The following is a 19,509-nucleotide window of genomic DNA, read 5'->3' as shown; positions in this document are numbered from 1 at the left end:
GATCAAGTTTCAAAGACTGACACAGTATTCGTTACATTTATGTTAGGCAAGGTCACTTTGTTTTTCTGATGCAAGCAAACTCCGATGCATAAATAATAAGTCAAATGTTTTTTCACTCTTGTCAGTGTATTAGAATGCAATGTAAAAAAAAATACCTTTCTAAACGCACAGAATCCAACATTACTGTATGACCACATCTGTGGAGAAGTCGAATGAATGCCGGTCGCAGTTGTCACATGTACACAAAACTCACATTGAACTCTCACATATCTCTCAAGAGAACTCTCTCTAAATCTCTCCACACAGATATTTTATTCTGAGTAAAATGTCCAACTATACAAGGATATTTCGAATATGTACACAGCTGCAAACAGAAACGTGATGTGGATTGTGTAGGCTTTTCTAGGTAAGGTAAGTTACTTTATTTGGCCTGTAGGAAATTTGTCTTCAGCATTAATCCATCTGATGGGACCGTACGTATACTGTACGCGCACACACACACACACAGACAGACAGACACACTAGGAACAGTGAGCTCGTCAGGAGCATATTCAGCATACACCGGTAAGGCGGGGGTCACATTGACCAGCGGCAACCACATTTCCTATTGATCGCTATATTTCACTAGCGGAACGGTTGCAGCACCAGCGGAACACTAGTGTCGAATAAGCAGAGCGCTGAACTTGGTTCAACTTTCAAAGCGTAACGTGAGCATATTCAATTGTCAGTTTAGGCAGACCGTGTTTGTGACTTAGGAACGAGATAGAACTTATTATGGTCTGAGCGGTGCATTATGCTTACCGCTGCCGCTTTGCTATTTCCAGTGTGATCCCCCCCTAACAGTCAGTACACATACACACCCAAACCAGAAGGCAGCTCTTGTTTCCGGTGACCAGGGAGCAGTTGGGTGCCTTGTTCAAGGGAACCTCATCTCTGGATGTGGATATGGGAGAGTGCTGGGCAATCCATCCCCACCCACATTTTCCCTACCGGTCAGGAATCAAACCAGCCACCCTTTAGTCACAAGTCCGATTCCCTAACCAGTAGGGTGCCTACTGTTGCTGTTTACCTTGCTGGTGTGTCCACTATGAGCACACATCAATCAGACTTGAGGAGCGTGTGCAGGATGTGGTCTACGGCCTGTGGGAAACTCTCACAGGTCAAATATGGTGGCGGGCTGATCTTCCCTTCGTCTCCAGCTCTGTATTTCCCTGCGGGGAAATCACGTAACAACAGGTGAGACAGTTGCGTTTACTTCTCAGCTAAAGGTCATTACAGGTACATTACGTTACTCAGCTCAAGGAAGAGATTGGTGATGATTGCATCTGGGTGAGAGAACATTTATTATTGCATTAAAGAAAAGATCAAGTAAAGATCAAGACCGGTGTGTACAGTGTCTATAAAAAACTGTTTACCCCTTGAGTATCTCCTGTTTTACTGCTTTTATAAATGGAATCTTGATGAATTTAATTTGGCCTATTTTTTTTACAATAATTGTCAAAATACCCTCTTTAATGTATGTATTGTGTACTGTATGTATTGTGTTTGAGCTAGTATGTAAAAGACCCCAAAATATCGTGTTTGAACAAGTTTGAACAAGTAACCTGGATTAGAGACACTTGACTTGAGTAAGAGGTCAGCAACAATTGTGTTTGAGGAAGAGGTCCGTTAGTATTGTGTTTGAGGAAGAGGTCCGTTAGTATTGTGTTTGAGAAAGAGGTCCGTCAGTATTGTGTTTGAGAAAGAGATAAGAGGTCCGTAAGTACATTGAGTAAAAAGATTCCTCACCAGTCTGAACGAGTATTCCTTGCATGCCGGAATTCTGTGCTCCTCCTACATCGTCTCTTGCGTCCTGTGAGTGCAACAGAAGGAAAAAACATGATAAAAACACTGATGATCAACAACACAGCAGCCAAGTGTGCAGGTTTATAACACATCGTCTTAACGCCCTGTGGTGAAAGTCACGTTTTTAACCTTGACAGCGTCTTCGTAGCATGTCTGCTATGTCTGCTAACTATAAGACATATCAATAGTCAGATAAGCATGCAGAGTCATTGCAAAGTATTTCCGTTTTGACCAACAACTGCCTCAGTATGTAAATGCAGTCAAACTGCAGTCAGTCCTTTATGACCATCATACTGAACCAATACCAATGAGTACTTGGAGGTGGGACAACTCCTCACACAGATACAGACAAGCTAGTTTACATGCTACATGTAAAGCCTACCTTACACGGACAAGATTTGGGAAAGATTCTTGAAAGATTGTATAGTCTTTTGAGTAAAGCTTGAATGAGGGGCAACTGCAATCTTTCCAGAATCTTTCCCAAGTGTCTTGTCAGTGTAAGGTAGGCTTTACACAGGGCTCAAAATTAGCACCAGCCACCAGCCAAATGCTGGTAAATTTTGAAGTTGGCTGGTAGATTTCAGACAGAAAATAGGTATTTCCTATTGAATGGCTGGTGGATTTCACCAGTTCATCTGTTTCTGGCTGGTAGATATTCACATTTCAAAAAGTTAATTTTGACCCCTGGCTTTACATGTCAGCTGCTGCAGCTGTCAGTAGCAGGTGAACAGTGAGTGGAAAGGGGGCGGGACCAGAGAGATCCCAATTCCCCAAATGAGGAAAAAGGTAAATTATGTCCTTCTAAGGTCATAAGGGGAATTATATATTTTTTTAAAAAGCTGAATGTGTACTGCATGTATATTGTATTACACTTAATATATATATTATGTATTTATAACGTAGCCCTCTAGCCAGCGCTCACGTCTCCGATCATGACGGCTTCGTCCGGGGAGCAGTCCAGGTCTCGCAGGGCCTCCAGGAAGAAGGTCCTCTCCGGCTTGCCCACCACGGTGGCCTTGGTGTCTGTGGCGTACTCGAGCCCCGTTACGAAGGGCCCAGGGCCCAGGGCCAGCCCGTCCTTGCGCTTGTAGTAGCGCGCTTTGTGGATGGCTATCAGGGGCGCCCCGTCCAGCATTAGACTGAGGAGGAGTGTTAAAGAAAAGAAGGCTAGGATAAGAAAATGTCACGTCTACTGTACCTGAACACAGTGCAGAAATTGGGTTTTAACAAAATTTTGCAGTTAAGGTGTGCGTTGATGTACACAGTATGTAGATGACAAAACTGTTTCTGCTGAATTCAGATTGACTGATTCCTGATTCTGTTGTCCATTGTTTGCACATATGATTTCCTGATATCTGAGACTGTGAGAGAAAAATCAACTTGACTGTAAAAGGAGACAGTGAGTGTATACCATAATTTCTCAACTATTATCCACGGCTTATACATTGATTTAGCGATATGTCTTCAGCTATGAGGTTAATACATGGGGGCAGTTAATATGGTATAAATGTGGTTTTGTTTCTTGCAACACTGTCCTGCAGCTTTTACAGAATGCGGCCAGTACACATGAAATTATTGTAGTTTACCGAAAGGCTTTGTTGAGCATCTGGTAGTTAAAGTGCTCAGGAGCCAGTCCAACCACGACAGCATTGGGCTCCGATGTATCAATACCTGTAGAGAGGGGTAGAAGATTCAAACGGTCAGCACAACAAAATGTTTCACTACCAGTTTAAAGCTTTTTACCTCACACTGATGTCCTAAGTGGTAAATAATCTCCTCTTTCACGCTACATGTTGTCATTTGCTATCAGGCTGAAGATTTTAATCAGTCTGGAGACATATCACGTATCATATCAAAACATTTCCAGACTAGCCAGACCTGAGAAATCCTCCAGGGCACTGTCCTCTACGAGCAGCAGGGGGCGCACTTTCCTCTGCTCCAGCAGGTTGCGAGCAGCCGTGAGAGAGGTGAAGATCTCCTGCTCTTGGATGTCAAAGTTCAATTTGCGGAGCCTTTCCAGCAAGGTCCGCTTGCATTCTTTGGTTGTGTTGGTGACAAATTTCACCGCAACAGGGGCACTCCTTAACCTAATCAATATCATGTATAAAACATAGGACACTGTCAAACATTAATAATTATGAGCAGAGCATTGATTACATTTACATGTTTTTCCATTAGAGATTCTTTATCTTCAGGTACAGCATCTTAAAGACACTTAAGGGCACATCTTACAGTGAGGGCAATATGATATTTCATCAGTAGGAGTACTCTATCCTTGTCAGATGTAGAGAGGCCTAGGCTACAACAGACATCTTCAGTAAATGAAATATATAAGTTGGGCTACGTATATATATATATATATATATATATATATATATATATATATATATAGAAAAAGAGTGTATTACTGACTGGGCCGAAGCAAGTAAAGCATGAGGGTATGCATATGTGTTTGTGTCTGGCACACAGCATGTAAAGTGTGTGTGACTGACCTCGCGAAAGCATGTAAACTATGAAAGTGTGTGTTGGTGACTGATCTCACCAGTGTGTGTGTGTGTGTGTGTGTGTGTGTGTGTGTGTGACCTCGCCAAGGCCTCCTGTGCTCCTGGGACAGCAGCATCCTCTATGTGGAGTGTGCCACTCAGGTCAATGAGAACAGCCTTCAGTGCCCGACGGGTCGCCATGGCAAACGCTGCCAATCAGAGTACCTCACATTTAAAATGGTGACACCCATCCCCACCACCACCACCACAACAACAACATATTTACATCTCTGGGTAGTGACCTTACGAAGAAATATTTATCTATGTATTTTAAAAACATTTAATCACATCTGCATCCAAAAACTCAATAGCATAAACAACAGATCACTTGGACCCTAGGCACAATCATTTACTCCAGTTGGATCACTGGATCAGAATACGAAGGATTATTTGAAACGCAAACACAGTATTGTAGGTCAGTTAATGGAAACTGCATTGATGATCCTCTATTATTTAGACGTTTTTGGATTTTTCTCCTCTTTCAAAACAGTCTCTTTAAGCACAATTAATGCTCTTATTCAACACAAGCGAATGTGGATTACACAGTAGGCTATGACCAGCAATACATCTGCCAGAACATAACACTTGGCTCTGATTGATGATTCATATCCATTCAAACATGAACAATTTTTTATTTAAAAAGTGATGCCAAATATCTGAGAACTTAAGCAGATTCTGAAGCCACTGACTAAGGCAGATACGTTAGCTAACACTAATGCTGCACTCAACATCATATGAGGACATGTAAGTAAATCAGGAACGGAATAAATAATTCGACCCAAAGAATAAGCTGATCTTTTTTTGCTCCAGTTAAGGTTCAGGACATTGAAGAGGAGCACAATTCAAGTAGGCAGCTGATTCTGAAAGTGACAGGTTCTTCCCAAAAGCTAGCTTGCTAAAGCCAGGCGTTTCGTCAAAGAGAAACACAAGACTATGTTTACAAAATGCCCAGTACAGAAATAAAACTAGGTGGTCTTGTTTTGTTGTAAAATAAAACTTATATTACCGAAAGTCGTGTGAATTTGGGGTCAAATATTTCTAAGACCCGATCACATCAGTTAGCTTGGGACACACAGGACAACAGCTGATAACGGGGTCCTTCGTACAGCTCAGAGTAAGGGTTGTCTGTATAGGTGCCTGACTGATTCACACATTTTTTTATTAGCCTAGTTTGTTTTAGATTGGTTAGCAGAGACACGATGAGTATCAGAAGTAGTAGTTGCTGTGGTGGTGGTGGTGGTGGTGGAAGAACAAGGCCCACGAAATCCTAGGCCTAGGCTACTACAGTACTCGGATGCAGACTTGCTGTGAGTTTGTCTCTGATTAACATGCTGCAGTAGCCCATGTTCCTAGTGGGATGCTCTTCATGCCCATTTGAGCTTTTTCCCTGTTTTTGTCACACGCACACAATATACAACATGGCTTCAAATCCAGCTATAATCATGTAAGAGGGTTATAAATAAACAGATTAATCGCTCATTAAAAGAAAAAAACATGTGTTCCACTAATAACAAGCAGATGTTTCGCATTTGGAGGTATTTTCCTGCATTAATCGATTTAAACATTTTGAAAGGTTTATCATGAGAGCTAAAAGCCTCTTTAGATAGCCTACTACTTCCTTTTGTGTTCAACTCTGCATTTTCCCCCTTTTATTTCTCAACATTTGGTTAATTGTGAAAGGTTTTAGACTATGGCCTAACGTTATGACATCTATAGACTTCAGAATGTTAGATGTTTTAGGCCTACCAGCAGAGATTTCTATTGGTTTAGGTCTACATGTTAGTTGTCATATTTCAAGGTGTGAAATGCTTAGGCTACTTATCTAACAGCAGTATGTCAAATATTTAAACAGTTACTGAATATATATTTTGTTATTAATGGTCAGTCTTGCTCAGGTCTGGCAACCTGAACTTGCATACTGAAAAGCATGACCTCTTGGATTCTAAATAGTTGAAGCATATAATCGAGCAGCGATTATGATAGACTAATCTAGCTTTTAACTTCAATCTCACTGATAAAACATATGGCCATAATAATTCAACATAATATCTGGCTCTCATATAGTCAGGCTTAAGCTTCTGTTAATAAAAATGTCCCATAAGCCTAAAGGCAAAGTTGAATGGTAGTAATGTCCTCCATATGATAGTAATCAACAGTAGATGGGCTGGAGAACTTTCACTAATACACAGTTCGGATAAGTGTCCTCCATCCTCACTAAGGTCATAAAGAGGACAAACAAGATGGAGCAAACTTTATACCGTATTTTTCATATAAAGTTAAGGTCACATGTCAATTTCAGGGAGGCTAAAGGTCAATGTACAGTATAATATGGCACTAATTCAGATAGGCTACAAAATGTTGAGACACAATAAACTAGGCGTAGCCTCTTTAGGGTGGAAAAAATAGAGAAACATTTGCCATTCCTTTTAGAGTATCATTCTAAACTAGTAACTTTTAGTAACAAGTAACTTTCTGGTTGTCAGAGGAACAGGTTCTACTGGGTTTTTTTATTAAAACATCTGACATAATGAGTGACATGTTATGATTTTGTATTATAAAAAAGAAAAGTTGTAAGAGACATTTGTGCACACCAGACATCCAACTGTGCACTCGAACATGATAAACACATAAACACATTTCCACTAACAGCCTTGGACGTGGGCAGAAAGTTGTCATAGAATCCAGTTACCACTGCATACCATCTGAATTGTGGTCCTTCAGTTATAATGGTCTTTCTAAACAGTACAGTGGATGGCTTTAGGTGACAACACAAGAGTCTCACTGGATCACACAGTGGTTTACTGACGGATGGAGGAGTATTATAAACTGCATTTACAGCAACTATATCCCCCATTCCCAGCAGACAGATTCCCCATATATCTCTGCAGGAGCTAGATCACTTTTAGACAGGATGGCAGAAGTCTTATGCTCAGCAGAAAAATAAAATCCACATGGAAATCTGTGTGGTAGGTTGTTGGAGTACATGTCAGGTGACAAATGAAATACTTTACTTTAAACCGAGGGAACTGTGTTCAAGGCAATGTCCCAGGATAGAAAGAGATGTTTTTCCCCCTGCTGTCACAGACAGATGCTGTTTTTTTGTTTAGTCTTCCTGCATTTCAGAGAAAGCCTGTCTGTGAAACTGTAAGCTCATCAATATCAACAGAGACATTGGCATGCTGCGAGACACGTGGATATAAAAGACAATTCATCATTCACTGCTGCTGTGATACAAAAAACAGGTGCAAAATAAGACTTGAGTGGAGACGCTTCAGAATTCCCAGGAGACTGCAGAGTGGCGACAACTGTGACGACCATGTTGGCAATATATAGTCCGTGTTTTCTTTTGCAGATGTTATTCGTTTTGTCCGATTCACCCGGGATAGTACTGTACCTCATCCAAAAAGTAGTAGTAATACAATGCTCACCGTGTTGACTATTATTAACGGCACTGAAATTGAAAAGACATAGAGTTAGCCTATACCAGGCAAAGATTCATAATCTGTTTTAAATACCGTTTAAACAAATATTTTGGCACTTGGGCGTTACCTCTCATCACTGTCCTGACGGAGCGAATGAGATTCAAGAGTTGTGCTTTAATCCCCGGTTCATCACCAAATCCACCGATGCCTTGATCCGCTCCCCAACCAACTGTAGGTTATTCATCAAAATAACCACATTTTCGGTTAACGTGCATTGACAATATGAAGCTATACAGCTGTTAAGGTCGTTTAATAAAGGCCTAACGTTACGTGTTTTTGAAAGCCAAGTAATAACGTTAGCTTGAGTTTGTTTTAGTTAACATTACCCATAACGTTAGTGAGATATTCACATTCCTAACAACATTTAGCCTAGCGTTGGAGGGCACATATGACCATTTTAAAAGTAAATGCAGTCTGTAGCTCTACATAGCCTACATAAGCATTAAAGCGTTACAGTTTGCAGTGCTTTTGCAGTATTGTTGGCTAACAGCTAGGTGCTAGCTTGTTAGGGAACTGAGTTCACCGGGTAGGTGGTTTGGTACGATTTAAATTGAATATATTTTTCAGTAAATGAGTAATACGCAAAATACTTACTTTTACTCAAAAACCGTTCTTCGTGTAAAACGGCTATGGCATTGGTGCATAATATAGCCGTTTGTATCAGGGAGTACAGGGTGAACGCCATGCTGGCACTTCTTTATTCTGACGTGGTGATGTCATTTGATAAGCAGGAAGGAACCGGAGATTCGCTCTGTCCTACGTCACACCATCCCTGTCCAATCCCAGCCGCCTCAGTCTGGCTTTCTCCAAAAAAAGCCTTCTCAGACTAACCTTAGTTTTTTTTTCATTTGTGTAATCATTTTTAATTACGTCAAATGAACATCATTGTTTTAAAATATGCGGTATCATCATTAAGTGCTTTGTCTTACCATGTTTTAGGCATAATTAGTGAGTTATGTCTGGTGTAGCCTGCATCAAGATGAAATATTTTGGACAAACTGCCATTTCAATATTGTATAGACTTTAATTATCCACATAAATAGTAGAGAAACTACAAGAACATATTTAAATACATTTGCATGAACAGCTCATAATAACATTCTTAATTTAATATTTACTGTATGTCAACCATTGAAATAAGCAAAATGAAAAGAAGGATGTTCATTTGCTTCTATGTTCACTGATGATGATGGGGAGGATGATGACGATGACGATGATGCTGTATGTGTCGATCAGGTCCTACAGTCTCCCGTTCCCTTCCGAACGGATCCTACTGCTCTGCCAAGATTTCCAGGTCATACAACAAATATGTGCTGAATCGTACAGGAGCAGTGTGCCAGGATCAGGTATGCGTATAGTCAGAATACCCCCGATGAATTCCAAAGTCCATGTGTTAATTTAACAGTGCCTCTTTGATTTTTTAAGGACTAATATACACAGTTGATCTCTCTCCTTCTCTCTCATAATCTCTCTCTCTCTCTCACACACACACACACACTGAAGCTTTGCTTGAGGAAGGTTTAGCTTTTCCGTATAGAGCCGCCGATTCCTCTATTCGCCTCTTCAACCATTCCAAGACCATCCTGGGGAAAGGGGTGATGAGGTCACTTCTGTTGCATTGTGGGAGTGTTCACAGATAGCTCACAGGCTTTTAGTCATTCCCAGTTTGAGGGACTTCCAAAAAATGGGCTGCTCAGTGACACGCCAGCTGTCCCAACAACCTGAAACAAAAGGTGAAAAATGGTTATCAACTCTTAATTTATAGTATAGCCTAGGCCTTTGTTTAACTTTACATAACATTACCATAATAATAATAATAATAATAATAATAATAATAATAATAATAATAATAATAATAATAATACACATACATATACATGCATGTATGACTGTATGTATGTATACACATAAATATACATATACCCAAAGTGAACTGCAGAGGGACAGGGAGAGTACCGTTCAACAGTCATTTTGTAAATTATAGTTTATTTGACTGATATGCACTCCAAAAACTACTACACTGCATTATGAAGACTTACCATTTAACTCTTGCTGAGGTGTGTTCCGATTTTTTCTTTTCTGAGTATGTTTGCATAGGGGATCTGTCGTAAAAACAGTAGGATAAAACCATTAGTTATGTAAAAATGAAAGAGTAGAAACAATAAAACTTGCAATTACTTCACAACTATAGATGCACATTACAATTAGCCTTTTTGAGATTTGAGTTTTATTGCTGTCTCTGATTAAGAGAATAGTGATCATCATGACTTGTCATTTTATGTGATATTTATTTTATGATGGGTTTATGGAACTGATGGTCTACCACCACCATAATGTGAAATCAAAAGTCTGTTACGGATGCCTTTATGTCTTTTTGATTCTCATCTCCAACATTGAAAGTTAAAACTCTCTCACATCTGCTGATTTGCAACACCCATCTGTCATTCAGGGCATCCACACAAATGTAATTGTCTTTCTAGACTTGACTAATGGTGTTGAAATGACACTGTAAACAAACTCAGTCTGCCAGCGTGTCGCTAAACTGTCTCTGTACAGATGCAGAAGTGATTGATATTTGGAAACGTGATGCAGTGTTACGAACACAAAGGATCACAAGAAACACGGCCTCAGGCACGAGCCTGCTTGTGTGTGTGTGCTAGATATATAAGCTTTGCATTACGTACTAATTACAGTCCTACTATCCTTGCTTTACTACTAAGAGTAAAGCATACAGTAATACATATCCGAGACTTGATGACAAAAATAAAACACTTTGGGCTAATCAATATGCTTCCTAATACATTAACCTTATGAGTGTTTTTTTCCCGATATGTTCTGCATTGTGAATAGAAGGCTATTGTTTATGTGGCGGTGGTTGTAGACTGAAGCTGTCGATAACAAAAGAGACTGTTTGATGTTGTGTGTGTTGACGTGTTGTGTTTGAGGACGCTGCTGAGAGAGAGAGAGCTCTCCTACCATCTGTAGCTGTTGCACCATCTCCTCCCGGTAAGCCAGCTCCCTCTTCATTTGGTCCTGGAAATTATCTGCAAGGAGGAACAACAACAACAACAACACTCAACAACACAACCAATCGTCTCTTGTGCCACAGTGCACTTTGCAGGTACACATTACGCTACTGTAGAGATACTGTAGTACTGTAGAGATACTGTAGGAACCATTACGTTTATGTTTATGCTTATCATGCTTATGCTTATCATATTTGCCAGGCAATTTGTCCCAAAGCAATATACAGTATATAAACACTACTACATTGTGCTATCACATTTATTGAAAGTCTCAGAACTATATAATGCATTGTATTGTAAGGTCAGTATTTGTGTATTTTTTCATGATATAAGACTAATATGTCAAACTTGATTGGATATTAAATATATTGTTTTAGTAAGCATGTTGGTCGTAAGTATGTCGATTGACTGGAATTCTAGTCAGCAGAGACGAGAGAGAGGATAGGACTTACGGAAAACTGGGAACGGGGAACTGCCTTTCAGCGCATGGAATTCTTGCTCTAGTCTTCTCCGCAAATCAATCTGCTCGAGGAGAACCTTCTGCAGCTCCTCTGGGGGACAAACAAAACACACTTCAGATCTGTGCGCCACGCAACACAATCACACTTTCCGCCCCCCAGTACACTTCGGTAGGCCAGTAAGCCCCCTGCAACCACATCAGCCAACAGAAAAATCCGAGGCTGTCCGTCAAACTCTGTGTAGTTGATGGTAAGAGTTGTGTAAAGGTTGCTCACCTTTTTCCATGTTCTCTACGTCCTTTTTGAGTGACACCACTGGGGAATGTGAATCCTGATTTTGCTCTCCTGGAATCACAAAAATAATTGGAGGGAAAATATTAGCCATAGGTGATAACATATCTGCACTGATATCTGGTGTTAGTTTTTGACCACTGATAAATAATCAGATTGAAGGTTATATGGACTAATAATGGAATGCATTTCCATAACTGGCCAACAGGGGTCAGCCTAATGACACACTTGAATGTTCGAGTAGATGCCATTACTGTTCCTAAAGTGAACTACTTTCTATAGTAATTTACATTGAACAGGTATCATCCTATCATCACATCTTTCAGAAAGAAAACATTGCTTTCTGAACAGGAAAGAAACGGCAAAACTTTAATAGATTAATTTGATTAATTCTCAAATAAAACATCAATGCTGCATAATATAGGATACACAAAAAATGACAACAGTATTTTTTATTTTATTTATTTTTGTATTTTTAAGGAAAAGCATTGTGTATTCTAACTGTCATATCCTATTATCTTTATACAAACAAGCGATTTATTTCAGGCACACATAAATTGCTTTCACTAACAAATAAAATATTCTCATTCCGGTATGTTTCCTCAAGCACAAAACTCATGGTGATGCCGTGTACAATACGTGGCTGTTTGGAAATCAGAGACGGTAAATGGTCTCTGTGTCTCCCATCTCCAGGAGTTGTCATTACCAAACAAAAAAAAAAAAAACCTTTGGTGCTTTTCTTTTGATGGCACGCATCTCAGTCCCTGATTTCCGCGCGCCGCTCGGCAAATCGAATGCCTTAAATGAAGCGGTCCAGCACATTTGGGTATATAATCTGCCCCCTCCCCCAGCTCATTTCCCTCCTTGCCTTCTTAAGCCTCACAACGCTTCCCTCATTTGGAAGTATGGCTTGTTCCTGCTCTCTCCTCTCTCTGTCTCATTTGACAAGCAAATTTGCAGACACTGCCTGAGGATAACAACCTCGTTTGACAGTCAATTAACCGTGAATAGTCAAAGCCAAGGCAGTTTGCATTACATAAATGGAAAATTAGATTATTTTTCTCCCAAGAAACAGAACTCTCCTTAAGACAGTGCCTTAGACTCTTTGGAATCAGAACTTCTAATCACGTCCTCGGCTGCCCTGGGAGGCATTCAGCAATCAGGCAAAGGTGTTCTCATTTAATTTGTTTCATGTAATTTTTTCAAATATATTATACATTATGTGAGGAGATCATTATCGGCTAGATAATATAAATGTTGCCATAGATGTCATAAAACACTTTTAATGTCTCCCTGACAGATAAAAGGCAATAAGCTATGATCTTTGTAATGGAAGATTTTGCCAACAAAAAGGCAATTATATCCATTTTATATTGTTCAAATGGTGATTGTCACCTTCGCCGTGTGTGAGCTGATTGCCGCTGAACTGTAATGGTTCCCTACAGAGTCGATTTCCCAATGACATTGTGGAGAGCGGCTCCATTTCCAGTGCATCTGAAGAATATTTTTATTTCATGTGTGCACTTATATTAATCCTCGAGTGCTGCCTGTTAGCAAAACAATTTCTCTCCGCTGTAAATGTAGCACTTTCTGAAATACATTACTGGTTAAGAAGGATTTTCCGTCGGGTCGTCCCGTACATACCTGGAGCCTCCCGCCAGTATTCTTGTCCAGAGGACTCTGTCTCAGACCCGAAGAAATTTGTCTGTTCTTTGTTTTCGTCTGGAAGAGAGGAGAGGAGTATTAAGGATATTGAAGGACCATTAAACCAGCTTACCATGCGGAAGCGTGAAAATAAAGATAGGACACACAAACAACAGACTTAGCCAATCCCCATTCCCCTCTTTGTCCCTGTTTATGAAAATGAACAAACTGCGATATAGTACGATATACTTCATTTCACCAACATGGTGTCATTAAACATAACCATAAAATGCCATTTTTCTCGGCTTAGTGAAAAGATTCACTTGTGTCTAGGGAAAACAATATGTGTGCAAACACTGTCCTAAAAAAAAAATCACTTTAGGGTAATGTTCCTCACCTGAATGGTTGGTGCTTTCTTTGGTTGCGTAAGCAGGCAGTCCATCCTCCCGGCTCTTGAGGACCTGGGAACATAAAACACAGTGGACGTGCTGCTTAGATTTGATTCATGTCGGCCGGGGGGGTGAGCTACTGCCTGTGAAAATTGTCTGTGAACTGACCAGTAGCAGTTAAATCGATTGTCCTTGGGAATCACAGCAGCAGTGTCCAGCACTGCACACAAACCCTCGCCCAGTTATTGTTGCGTAAATGGCTTTTTGAACAGCGTCACAAAACAGGACAATTCAGTGGCGTTAACAGACAGTAACTTTGTGTGTGTTCAACCTAGCATGTTACAAGGATGCTAAATTGCCCCCCAACATCCACCCCCCCCCCCCACCCCCTCCCCACTCTCTCACCCCTTGTGATGGCTGAGTGTAGTGACTTCAGGCTCCCCTGGTTAATGTAGTGTCAACAGGTTAAAGATTAAAAGGGCTAATAGGTAGAAGTGACAGAAGGAGACCAAACATAATGTCGCCATTAAACAAAGCATGCCTGGGCTTATTAGGGGGAATCAAAGCGCGGTGAATATTTCATTTCTGCAGGGAGCTGCAGCTATCAATCTTCTTATGCATATAGATCAGGCCCCAGTCCGCGGCTGCATTTAAATAATAATTAGCAGGAGTGCCCTGAGGGAATATTTACATTTTTGTACGCCATGTCCTCCAGCGGAGAGTGGATGGGGCTGGGGACCTTGAGAGTGGCAGTCGGACTGACAGCAGGCAGGCCTGGCTTGTCGTTGGCGTTGTCGGGGGCGACGACGGCGGCGATGGGGAAGTGTTCCGGCTCTTTCCGCCTCTCGCCCGCGCTGTCGGGGAGGCCGCGCAGGTGCAAGGGCTGCTGGGACGGCGGCGGCGGCTGGGGATGCTGGGATTGCGGCCGGAGGGCGAAGTCTTCCTGCTCCTCGTCCTGCTTGGTCTCCACGTCGACCTCCTGCTCCTCGTCGCTCTCGCCGCTCTCGCCGCTCTGGTAGCTGCAGCTGGTGCCGGGGGACAGGTGGGCTCTGTCTGCCGCGCCCGCGCCCGCGCCCGTGCCCTCGAACTCCTCCAGGCTGCCGTGGAGCTTGGCGATGCTCTCGGCGTCCTTGACGACGGGCCGGAAGGCCGAGTGGTAGCTGGCCTTGCGCGCCTGCAGAGACGGAGCGTCCAGCAGCTTGAGCCAGCCCTCGGACGCCGGGCGCAGGTCGGGGGTCGCGCCAACCGTCGGGCAGTCGGCGTCGAACAGCCCCGACCGAGGCGCACCACCACCACCACCGCCGCCCAGCCCTCCGGCCGCCGCCTCGCCCTGCTCGGAGAGGTCCAGGAAGGCCTGCCTGAGCGAGGGGCTGTCGGTCAGAGAGGTCAGCGCGTTGGGCTGCGGCTGGAGGTATGTGGGCACGGGGATGCCCCCCGCGGCCCTGGGCGGCCAGAACATGCAGAAGGGCGGGTAGAAGGCGTCTTTGCGCGCGGGCCAGAGCAGGCCGGAGAGTCCGGTGTTCTTCTGACCGCCCGCGGCCTCGCCCTCGTCCTTCTTCTGCGGGCACAGGCCGAAGGCCGGGAACGGGTACGGGCTCGGGAAGAGCGAGGTGGCGGGGAACTTCTGCAGCATGCCAAAGCCCTTGCTGGGCACTGGGATGACCGGGTAGCTGCGGGCGCTCTTGTGGGGCGACAGGCCGCTGGCGTCCAGGTCCTCGTCCTCCTCGAAGCGCCCGCGCTTGGGCCCGAGGTCCGGCGAGATCATGTGCGGCAGCACGGAGCCCATGGACTTGACCGAGCCCATGGGGCCGCAGTGGCCGGACGGCAGCGCCCGCTTGCGGCTGCCGCCGTTGAACATGGCCTTGACGTCCTCCCAGGCGAACACCATCTCGTCGGCGGGCGTCTTGTCGGTCAGCCGCAGGTGGCGGCGCCAGGAGTTGAAGTTGGCGGCGTCGGGCTGCGTGTACTTGGCCTCGGGCGTGCGGTGCGAGTGGAAGATGAACTTGTTGGGCGAGAAGTACATGTTGCAGTACGAGCACTTGATGCACTTGGCGCGCGAGCTGTTGTAGCGGGCGGGGATGAAGCTGCCGCGGCAACCCCAGGCGCACTCGTGCGTCACGTCGAAGGCAAAGTTGTCGGGCAGCTTGGGCGGCGCGTTCTCGCCCAGGAAGGACTTGCAGAGGCGCTCGGCCTCGCGCTTGGTGATCATGCCGCAGCGGCGCGAGGAGATGGGCATGGCGCCCGCCCGCCGCAGGATCTCCAGCTGCACGGGCGTGCACTGCACGCAGGTGATGCCCAGCGCCACGCGGCGGTTGTGGATCTCGTTGTAGCTGTAGTTCTTGAGCAGCGTGTTGGAGATCTGCGCCAGGCACAGGCGCTCCTGGCCGTCGATGACCAGCGACACGATGGGCACTCCGTACAGCACCACCTGGCCCACCTGGTTGGGCTTGAGGGAGTGGTTGGGCCTGGGGGGGCTGAGAGGCTCCTGGGGGAACGAGCTGGGAGGGGTGGCCATTACAATATCTTCTGGTCCAGGCAGAAGGGGTTTGTCCATGCGCTGGGGTCCTCCAATGGAAACTGTTTGTTGCGCTGAAAAGAAAAAAAAAAAAAACAGTTAGAATTAATAGAATAAATAAATTACAAATAACATAAGATTTTTTTTTTATATTTATATTTTTCATATTTACCATTTACAGTGTATATGATTTCAAGCTATTAAATAACTGTCCAAGTCCAGGTTATGTCAACTAATATGAATACTATCTTAATATTACATATATAATATATCATTCAATTGTTATATTGCGTATTTTATCATTCCCATATATTTAATATATTATTTTGTAAAAATGAAATAACACTCTGGGTTCAACACTGATGGTTCACTTACACCAACATAGAATGCAGTAAAATATAAATGTCCCTGATCAGTGTCCTTATTATATCACATGGAGAGAATTAGATAATAAACTTGTATTGTTCATTATAATTTAATGATATGGTAATTTACAAACCTTTTAATTCAAGCTTGATATTAAATTATCAGTGAGTTACATGAACAACACTTGTTTTATACAATTACATGGGATTTGCTGTTTTTATTATAAATCATGGGCGGGCTTTAAATTACGTGGTGAAACGAAGTATTAAACTTTTTTACAAACAAATAAATTAACATCAGTTTTCATCAAATGACTCTGCAATGGGTCCATGTTAACTTACATCATTTTATAAATTCATAATATATGTAGGCCTATAACACTGCTCTTCAGAGAGGCGGTGGAAAATAGTGTGAAGTAATTGGAGCACAATATCAGAAGGTTAAAGTAGCCTATAAAAGCCACATGATACACACACATACACACACACACTTCGGCATACGTCAGGGGAAAATTTACTGAAAGAGAGCCTGCCGTACTGGCAAGAATATCGCGATTATTAACCCCCAAAGATGGAGGTGATTTGGCGTAAAATAGCTACACTGTCGGCCTCATCAACTGTCCTGGCGTAGCGTCATTCATCAACTGTCAAACCCTTAGGATGTTACAGCCCACTTCCTGAAGCAATAGACTAAAGATATTCTTAAGCAATAATAACAAAAATAACAAAAAAAAATAATTATAATAATAATGATGATGGAAATAATAATAAGAACAATAATAATAATACAAAGTTGAAACTCGTCTAGTTGAAGTGTATTTTTTTTTTAGATTTGTATAATAATGCAACCACAATACGCAACCACAGCGCTGAGCACACGTTCCACGGCTTACCTCCTTTTGGCTGGGGAAAAATCCAAGTGTTATAAAATGAATAACATATCCGATATCAAGCCGAGGCAAATTGACGCGCCCGCATCTACCGGCACAAAGTCGCGGCGAATATCCCTAAACTCTAAATAAGTAAAAGTCTGTAGGTAGATGTCCGTGACGCGCTCCGCGTGAGTTAACCGTCGGCGATGAGTGAATAACTGTGCGTCTTGCGCGGACTTATTCCCTTTAACGGCTCGTACCGGCTCACCGGCGGACTGAACGGGAGTTGATTGGCGTGACTCTGCCCCTCTACTGGTTTGATGACTGAAAAGGCTTTGCGTGAGGAGCCAATGACGTTTCACTAACTGCCACTCAGCGCGCTAAAGAGAGGCTAAAGCACGAGCTTGGCCCCAGGCAGGATTCGAGGCTGTATACATCCCATCTGAATGAGAAAAACACCCCAGCCGACATGTACCATATGCAGCTAAAGCATTAATAAACCAGGGACTCTACTGGCGGATAAAATAAAGTAGCGCCGTAGCCGCACTAAAGCTATAGCCTATTTTCGGAGAAGCTCAGTCCAATATATTTTGACATATTTTCATTTTTTAAAGAAGTGTAATATATTATTGCGTGAAACCCCTATTTTGGAGTGAAATAACTATATTTCACTTAGAAGGAAATGTTTTATCGAAGGAATAGAAATGGACAGTTTTACGCTCAAATTAAACATCCACATTTTGATTAACTTAGGTTGTTTTGAAGAACTATCCAACTTTCTTCCTTTGTGCTTCTATCTTGAAACGTAGCAAAAAAATCACCTAGAATTATAACTGATTGTTCCATCCCAAGCTTCTTGTATAGGCCTCAACGCGTAAATTCAGCATGAATTCTGCATGTTAAAAATGAAGCGCCAAAAACCTATGATGAGCCATTAAGTACGAGCATAGGATATGTCGTCTCTATATCTGAATAGAAAGGATCTATATCGTTTGGTTACAATGATTGTATATCATCCAAAAAGGGGTCGAAAAAGCATTAAATGTCATCCAGTCATTTTTTTCCTCTTGTAAGGCTGCAATTTTCGCCGCCTGTCTGCAGCAATCAAGTCCGAAAGGTTAATAGTGGTCATTTGACATTTTCGCAAATAAAACAAAAGAACAAAAAAGTTTCAAAGCAGGTTACAATAAACTGTTAAGTGTATAGGCTAGTCCCCTTGCAAAAATGTAGCTTATATTTATGAACGTATTTGTAAACCTTGCTTGCTCTGCTTTACTTTCCAAAATGTAGGGTATATCTCTTGAAAATACCCCAGTAAATCGTTTGTTTTCAATCTACAAGGAACAATTAAAATAATTGTTTTCTGTGTGTGTGTTTTGTCTTTGAATAAGACAATACAATAGCCTCCAGGATTATACTTCAGGATTAAAACGTGACATTATAATTTCACTGCGCTCCGTAAGTTTCTCATGATATTTGAATCAGCATATTGGTAATGATAGACGTGGCTAAATTATCGGTCTATTTTCTTCTGTGATTAATACAGGAATTCAAAAGAGAGGTGTGTGTGTGTGTGTGTGTGTGTGTGTGTGTGTGTGTGTGTGTGTGTGTGTGTGTGTGTGTGTGTGTGTGTGTGTGTGTGTGTGTGTGTGTGTGTGTGTGTGTGAAGACTGGTCATGTTGACAGCACTGACAGGCGAGACCCATCTGCTTGTGTGTAAACTCAATTTAGGTCTCAGCCATTCGGCTTTTGTCTGGGCTCGCTCTGGGCTCGCACCGCGTGAAGAAGCAGGGAAGACCGCGGGCAGCGACCAGACGCGCGCGCACAGAACAGCGCCGAATTAAATGGGAATTTTATGTTATATTTCACTGCGCACTTTCATAGATTAATTTAAGTATCGTATTTTAGTTATTTTCCTTAAACACACATTCACATGGATTATTATCTCAAAAGCACATGCACTTGCTACAAATAGGCTACCATATGAACTTGTTCATGAACACACACAGGCTCTCTCTCTCTCTCTCTCTCTCTCTCTCTCTCTCTCTCTCTCTTACACACACACACACACACACACAC

General features: G+C 42.6%; 3 protein-coding genes across 3 annotated transcripts; all 3 read right to left on the bottom strand.

The window, feature by feature from the left end:
• Nucleotides 1-287: 287 nt before the first annotated feature.
• hdhd2 (haloacid dehalogenase-like hydrolase domain containing 2) lies at nucleotides 288-5,508 on the bottom strand. The gene is made up of 7 exons (XM_062554191.1): nucleotides 5,395-5,508; nucleotides 4,429-4,537; nucleotides 3,724-3,932; nucleotides 3,432-3,516; nucleotides 2,768-2,984; nucleotides 1,789-1,852; nucleotides 288-1,211 (listed from the first exon to the last, which is right to left on the bottom strand). Exons 2-7 carry the CDS (start codon nucleotides 4,527-4,529, stop codon nucleotides 1,099-1,101), a joined length of 789 nt encoding a protein of 262 aa, XP_062410175.1. The 5' UTR covers nucleotides 4,530-4,537; nucleotides 5,395-5,508; the 3' UTR covers nucleotides 288-1,098.
• Nucleotides 5,509-6,876: 1,368 nt separating this feature from the next.
• On the bottom strand, nucleotides 6,877-8,608 carry ier3ip1 (immediate early response 3 interacting protein 1). The gene is made up of 3 exons (XM_062554192.1): nucleotides 8,465-8,608; nucleotides 7,938-8,039; nucleotides 6,877-7,839 (listed from the first exon to the last, which is right to left on the bottom strand). Exons 1-3 carry the CDS (start codon nucleotides 8,553-8,555, stop codon nucleotides 7,784-7,786), a joined length of 249 nt encoding a protein of 82 aa, XP_062410176.1. The 5' UTR covers nucleotides 8,556-8,608; the 3' UTR covers nucleotides 6,877-7,783.
• Nucleotides 8,609-9,912: 1,304 nt separating this feature from the next.
• skor2 (SKI family transcriptional corepressor 2) lies at nucleotides 9,913-16,232 on the bottom strand. The gene is made up of 7 exons (XM_062555113.1): nucleotides 14,370-16,232; nucleotides 13,687-13,750; nucleotides 13,290-13,367; nucleotides 11,631-11,699; nucleotides 11,349-11,447; nucleotides 10,847-10,914; nucleotides 9,913-9,972 (listed from the first exon to the last, which is right to left on the bottom strand). The coding sequence occupies exons 1-7, from the start codon at nucleotides 16,230-16,232 to the stop codon at nucleotides 9,913-9,915; spliced, it is 2,301 nt and encodes a 766-aa protein (XP_062411097.1).
• Nucleotides 16,233-19,509: the final 3,277 nt, after the last annotated feature.

Source organism: Sardina pilchardus, chromosome 14 (genome assembly GCF_963854185.1).
Source record: "Sardina pilchardus chromosome 14, fSarPil1.1, whole genome shotgun sequence".
Lineage (NCBI taxonomy): Eukaryota > Metazoa > Chordata > Actinopteri > Clupeiformes > Clupeidae > Sardina > Sardina pilchardus.
Note: the sequence above shows the minus strand (reverse complement) of the source record. Positions and strands in the feature narration are given on the sequence as shown.

Coding starts and splice junctions, on each gene's coding strand:
- hdhd2 (XM_062554191.1), bottom strand. CDS start 4,529: ATGGCGACCCGTCGGGCACTGAAGGCTGTTCTCATTGACCTGAGTGGC. Junction 3,517..3,723: donor TGCCCTGGAGGATTTCTCAG/GTCTGGCTAGTC, acceptor CCCTCTCTACAG/GTATTGATACATCGGAGCCC. Junction 1,212..1,788: donor AGGAATACTCGTTCAGACTG/GTGAGGAATCTT, acceptor ATTTCCCCGCAG/GGAAATACAGAGCTGGAGAC.
- ier3ip1 (XM_062554192.1), bottom strand. CDS start 8,555: ATGGCGTTCACCCTGTACTCCCTGATACAAACGGCTATATTATGCACC. Junction 8,040..8,464: donor AGAACGGTTTTTGAGTAAAA/GTAAGTATTTTG, acceptor AATAACCTACAG/TTGGTTGGGGAGCGGATCAA. Junction 7,840..7,937: donor CGTCAGGACAGTGATGAGAG/GTAACGCCCAAG, acceptor TTTCAATTTCAG/TGCCGTTAATAATAGTCAAC.
- skor2 (XM_062555113.1), bottom strand. CDS start 16,232: ATGGACAAACCCCTTCTGCCTGGACCAGAAGATATTGTAATGGCCACC. Junction 13,368..13,686: donor AGAAAGCACCAACCATTCAG/GTGAGGAACATT, acceptor CCTCTCTTCCAG/ACGAAAACAAAGAACAGACA. Junction 9,973..10,846: donor TGGTGCAACAGCTACAGATG/GTAGGAGAGCTC, acceptor TTTTTACGACAG/ATCCCCTATGCAAACATACT.